Here is a 6,530-nt window from a genome sequence, read left to right on the forward strand (position 1 = left end):
GCCGTGTGATATACCGGTACAGGGAGGGGGGCGTGTGATATACCGGTACAGGGAGGGGGTCGGTGATATACCGATACAGGGAGGGGGTGAGTGATATACAGGGAGGGGGGCGTGTGATATACCGGTACAGGGAGGGGGGCGTGTGATATACCGGTACAGGGAGGGGGGCGTGTGATATACCGGTACAGGGAGGGGGTCAGTGATCTACCGGTACAGGGAGGGGGGCCTGGTGATGTACCGATACAGGGAGGGGGGCGTGTGATATACCGGTACAGGGAGGGGGTCGGTGATGTACCGGTACAGGGAGGGGGTCGGTGATGTACCGGTACAGGGAGGGGGTCGGTGATGTACCGGTACAGGGAGGGGGTCGGTGATGTACCGGTACAGGGAGGGGGTCGGTGATGTACCGGTACAGGGAGGGGGTCGGTGATATACCGGTACAGGGAGGGGGTCGGTGATGTACCGGTACAGGGAGGGGGCCGTGTGATATACCGGTACAGGGAGGGGGCCGTGTGATATACCGGTACAGGGAGGGGGGCGTGTGATATACCGGTACAGGGAGGGGGTCGGTGATATACCGATACAGGGAGGGGGTGAGTGATATACAGGGAGGGGGGCGTGTGATATACCGGTACAGGGAGGGGGGCGTGTGATATACCGGTACAGGGAGGGGGGCGTGTGATATACCGGTACAGGGAGGGGGTCAGTGATCTACCGGTACAGGGAGGGGGGCCTGGTGATGTACCGATACAGGGAGGGGGGCGTGTGATATACCGGTACAGGGAGGGGGTCGGTGATGTACCGGTACAGGGAGGGGGTCGGTGATGTACCGGTACAGGGAGGGGGTCGGTGATGTACCGGTACAGGGAGGGGGTCGGTGATGTACCGGTACAGGGAGGGGGTCGGTGATGTACCGGTACAGGGAGGGGGTCGGTGATGTACCGGTACAGGGAGGGGGTCGGTGATGTACCGGTACAGGGAGGGGGTCGGTGATGTACCGGTACAGGGAGGGGGTCGGTGATGTACCGGTACAGGGAGGGGGTCGGTGATGTACCGGTACAGGGAGGGGGGCGTGTGATATAGCTGTACAGGGAGGGGGTCGGTGATATACCTGTACAGGGAGGGGTCGGTAAGAATATAACGCCTATACCTGCTCTTCCTCCACCAGGCCTGGCAGTATTTGGGCACCACTCAGGCAGAAAATGAACAGGAACTGGCAGCGATCAGCGCCCTGCGCAGGTAAGGTCACCTCCTGGTCTGGGCTCCCCTGGCAGTCTCTTGCTGCGGCCGCTCACCATGTCCATATCTCTCTCAGGTGCCTGGAGTTACGGCCGGATAATCTGCATGCGCTGATGGCTCTGGCGGTGAGTTTCACCAACGAATGCCTCCAGCAGCAGGCCTGCGAGACGCTGCGGGAGTGGATCAAGCACAACCCCAAATACAGTCACCTGGTGAAAGAGGATGGTGCCGGGACTGAGGCGAGGAAACGATCGCTGGGCACACTGCTGTCAGAGTGAGTGTATACCGCCAGCCAATAAAGGGTCAACGCACCCAAAACTGAGAGTTCTGGTTTTAGGGGGCTTGTGTTACCCAAACCTCATTATGTGAGTTCCCAGCTGCAACCACCTTCCTTGCTGCTTTTCATATACGACTGCTCTCTGAACTCTGTTACTTACTCCTGACCCCTGCACTTTGTGTGTTACACCTGACCCCTGCACTCTGTGTGTTGCTTACCCCTGCACTCTGTGTGTTGCTTACCCCTGCACTCTGTGTGTTGCTTACCCCTGCACTCTGTGTGTTGCTTACCCCTGCACTCTGTGTGTTGCTTACCCCTGCACTCTGTGTGTTGCTTACCCTTGCACTCTGTGTGTTGCTTACCCCTGCACTCTGTGTGTTACCCCCTGACCTCTGCGTTGTGTGTTACCCCTGCACTTTGTGTGTTGCTTACTCCTGACCTCTGCGTTGTGTGTTACCCCTGCACTTTGTGTGTTGCTTACTCCTGACCTCTGCGTTGTGTGTTACCCCTGCACTTTGTGTGTTGCTTACTCCTGACCCCTGCATTGTTACACACTCCTGATCCCCCTGCATTGTTACACACTCCTGATCCCGGCACTCTGTGTGTTACTTACTCCCTGCGTTCAGTGTCCGTCCCCCCCCCCCCGACCTCTCTTTAAGCCTTCCTGCTTTTTAATGGCACTTTGTAGAGTAGATCTCCGCCTCTCCAGGGTTGCCCCGCCTCTCCAGGGTTGCCCCGCCTCTGCTGTTCGAGTTCTGCATCTTATCGGAGTGTTTTGTGCTTTCAGCTCCCTGTTTTCTGAGGTGCGGGAGTTGTTCCTGTCAGCGGTACGCATGGACCCAACGCAAGTGGACCCGGATGTTCAGTGCGGTCTGGGAGTTCTGTTCAATCTGAGCGGAGAATATCAGAAAGCCGTGGATTGTTTCACTGCCGCCCTGAGCCAAAAACCAGATGTGAGTGGGGGGAGGGGTCTGTTCTGCGTTTCATCTCTCTAACGATTCCCAGCAGCCTGTGAATGTCTTTGCTCTGACGTCGCTCTCCTTTTCCTTTGTAGGACTATCTGCTATGGAACAAGCTGGGTGCCACCCTGGCAAACGGCAATGACAGCGAGGCTGCAGTGGAGGCGTACCGAAGGGCGCTGCAGCTGCAACCCGGCTTTATACGCTCCCGATACAACCTGGGCATCGCCTGCATTAATCTAGGAGCCCACAGGTGAGGGGTCAACCCGCCAGTTCTGCTAATACCCGCCTTCCCTGTGCTCCCCTGGTGCCCGAGGTCACCTCCACGTTGGTGCTTACACAGAGCTACAGTGTCTGACAAAAGTAAGTACACCCCTCACATTTTGTTCTATCTTTTCATGTGACAACACTGAAGAAATGACACTTTGCTAGTGTCAATATTTTGTGTGGGCCGCCATTATTTCCCTCTTGGGCATGGAGTTCACCAGAGCTTCACAGGTTGCCACTGGAGTCCTCTTCCCCTCCTCCATGATGACATCACAGAGCTGGTGGATGTTAGAGACCTTGCGCTCCTCCACCTTCTGTTTGAGGATGCCCCACAGATGCTCAATAGGGTTTAGGTCTGGAGACATGCTTGGCCAGTCCATCCCCTTTACCCTCAGCTTCTTTAGCAAGGCAGTGGTCATCTTGGAGGTGTTTGGGGTCGTTATGTTGGAATACTGCCCTGCCCCCCCAGTCTCTGAAGGGAGGGGATCATGCTCTGCTTCAGTATGTCACAGTACATGTTGGCATTCATGGTTCCCTCAATGAACTGTAACTCCCCGGTGCCGGCAGCACTCATGCAGCCCCAGACCATGACACTCCCACCACCATGCTTGACTGTAGGAAGACACACTTGTCTTTGTACTCCTCACCTGGTTGCCCCCACACACGCCTGACACCATCTGACACCAAATAAGTTTATCTTGGTCTCATCAGAGCACAGGAGATGGTTCCAGTAATCCATGTCCTTAGTCTGCTTGTCTTCAGAAAACTGTTTGTGGGCTTTCTTGTCCATCATCTTTAGAAGAGGCTTCCTTCTGGGACGACAGCCATGCAGACCAATTTGATGCAGTGTGCGGCGTATGGTCTGAGCACTGACAGGCTGACCCCTCCCCCACCCCTTCAACCTCTGCAGCAATGCTGGCAGCACTCATACGTCTATTTCCCAAAGACAACCTCTGGATATGACGCTGAGCACGGCACTCAACTTCTTTGGTGGACCATGGTGAGGCCTGTTCTGAGTGGAACCTGTCCTGTTAAACCGATGTATGGTCTTGGCCACCGTGCTGCAGCTCAGTTTCAGGGTCTTGGCAATCTTCTTATAGCCTAGGCCATCTTTATGTAGAGCAACAATTCTTTTTTTCAGATCCTCGGAGAGTTCTTTGCCATGAGGTGCCATGTTGAACTTCCAGTGACCAGTATGAGAGAGTGAGAGCGATAACACCAAATTTAACACACCTGCTCCCCATTCACACCTGAGACCTTGTAACCCTAACGAGTCACATGACACCGGGAGGGAAAATGGCTAATTGGGCCCAATTTGGACATTGTCACTTAGGGGTGTACTGACTTTTGTTGCCAGCGGTTTAGACATTAATGGCTGTGTGTTGAGTTATTTTGAGGGGACAGTAAATTTACACTGTTATACAAGCTGTACACTCACTACTTTACATTGTAGCAAAGTCTCATTTCTTCAGTGTTGTCACATGAAAAGATAGAATAAAATATTTACAAAAATGGGAGGGGTGTACTTACGTGTGTGTGTTTGTGTGTGTGTGTGTGTATACATATATATTATAAAAAAAATATTCATCTAACTTTATTGCTATCTTAAAGGGGCTAAAAAGCCCCCTGTGTGTTAGCATAGCATGGGTGGGTGACATTTTTTTTTTAGGGGGACATTGGGGGTTTATTGGGTCTCCCCTGCCCTCCAATGATGCTATAGAAGTGCAAATTGTGCCTGATTAGCTGCATCCTCAGATACAATAGCTGAAGAATGGCAGCTGTGAACCTGGAAACGATGTAATACATGTTGAATCCTGGTTCATTTCCTCTAGGGGCGCATTGGGGTACACATGCTCTCCGATCACCTCCTGCTCTCTGTAATGCCACTGCTTACCACGATTCCTGGGCTTCACAGAGGACATGTTTGGTGTTGGTTGGAGGGGGAGGGGGGCAGAATCTATTGGAGCCCTATGAAAGTGATCAGAAAATTGACACCAAACAGCCGTAAGCTTATTTTAACCCCCTTGTTTATAAAAAGTAGACCTTGGAAGGGTGGGGGTTCTATGAATTCTTGCCTTCCTTATACTCTCCTGTTACCTCGCCGCCATTTTGGTACTTACCTCACCGACATCGTGGTACTTACACATGGCTAAGTACTCGCCCGCACCCCCACAACAGTGCTTGAGGTTGGCCACTCAGGTGCTTCTCAGTGTAGTGGAAGGAATGGGAAAGGGTCACATACTCCCTCATACCGTGGTTCAGAGCTGCTCGGCTTCAATATGCTAAGTGGGGAAAGACAGCTCCTAAATGAACCGATTAGAGTGCTTACTGACCTGAGATGTGTCGGATGTGACATAGTAATCCCATGGAGGCTGCGTTCTTCATTGATGAAACAAGCTTTCAGCCTGCAGATCCCACTGTAGCCTGAAGGTGGCATTGTTTCCCTCTTTAATACTGCAATTTTCAGATACAAATACAGTATTAAAAAAAAAAAAATTCTATTTTTTATTATTATTTTTGCATTTGGCAGCCTATTAAAAAAAGCTGTGATTCTATTGAAACTGTGTATCAAATAAAATTAAAATAACCCCTAAAAAGGATTTAAGTGCACAAAGTATCCTATATAGTTTATTGCTAAGTTAGCTGAGCCTACTCAGTTGGCTGACCCTGAATGAATTCTTCCATGTAGACCCTACGCTCAGTGTTTCCTGCTCATAGGATGGGGTTGGTTGTACGGTGTGTTCATCTCCCAGTGGAGCTTTACCCTTATTTGTATCTCATCCATACAGGGAAGCGGTGGAACACTTCATAGAAGCTCTCAGCATGCAACAACAGAGCGGAGGCCCCGATGGATCCATGTCTGACAATATCTGGAGCACCCTGCGGATGGCGCTCTCCATGTTGGGGCAAAGCAACCTCTACGCCGCGGCAGACGCCCGTGACCTTTCCACACTACAGGCCGCCTTTCCGCCCCACTCCACCCCCAGCCAATGACCAGCACCTGACCTATGGCCGTGCGAGTGCATGCTGGGAGGGCTCCCAGCATGCACCGGGAAGAAAGCGCCAGAAGAACACTCTGAGGTTTCTCGAACTGTTACGGCGGCCGGCCCCGAACCCTGTGCAAAGCCATAACGATGATCTGAGCAGACTTTGACCTTTCACTCCATTGGCTGGTACAGGGATGAAGGAACAAAACCCAATAGGACTCGTAATTAGCTGATTAATCTTATTTAATTACCTTGTGTGTGAGGAGCCAGAATTTGTTGCTGTTCGTGACGTCAATGTGGAGATATATCACCCGTAATCGCAACTTACCCCTCCTCTGTGTATACGTAACATTACGCCACCTAGTGGACAAAGGGAAACTTAAAGCAGAACCCCAGCTAAATCCTGCATAGTAATGTCTTCCCTGTCCCAATATTTGTGATTCTGTTCAGCCGGTCCTCTGATTTACACAGCCCAGCCGGTCCTCTGATTTACACAGCCCAGCCGGTCCTCTGATTTACACAGCCCAGCCGGTCCTCTGATTTACACAGCCCAGCCGGTCCTCTGATTTACACAGCCCAGCCGGTCCTTTGATTTACACAGCCCATCCGGTCCTTTGATTTACACAGCCCATCCGGTCCTTTGATTTACACAGCCCATCCGGTCCTTTGATTTACACAGCCCAGCCGGTCCTTTGATTTACACAGCCCAGCCAACAACCTTTCCTGCTGCAGCTCTGTGCTTTCTTGGCTCTCTTTGAACTACCGAATAGAATCTCTTAGAGCAGTGGTTCTCAAATCCGG

General features: G+C 52.0%; 1 protein-coding gene across 1 annotated transcript in view; it reads left to right on the forward strand.

Annotated features, from left to right (window-relative positions):
• Positions 1-6,198, forward strand: part of PEX5 (peroxisomal biogenesis factor 5) — a 31,042-nt gene extending 24,844 nt beyond the window's left edge. Inside the window, exons 11-15 of the mRNA XM_082268042.1 lie at positions 1,169-1,239; positions 1,316-1,513; positions 2,304-2,469; positions 2,571-2,728; positions 5,532-6,198. Coding sequence (XP_082124168.1) covers positions 1,169-1,239; positions 1,316-1,513; positions 2,304-2,469; positions 2,571-2,728; positions 5,532-5,736 — 798 coding nt within the window. The 3' untranslated portion in view covers positions 5,737-6,198. The remainder of the gene's footprint in view (positions 1-1,168; positions 1,240-1,315; positions 1,514-2,303; positions 2,470-2,570; positions 2,729-5,531) is intronic.
• The last annotated feature ends 332 nt before the right edge of the window (positions 6,199-6,530 follow it).

This window comes from Pelophylax lessonae, assembly GCF_965119305.1.
Source record: "Pelophylax lessonae genome assembly, chromosome: 9".
Lineage (NCBI taxonomy): Eukaryota > Metazoa > Chordata > Amphibia > Anura > Ranidae > Pelophylax > Pelophylax lessonae.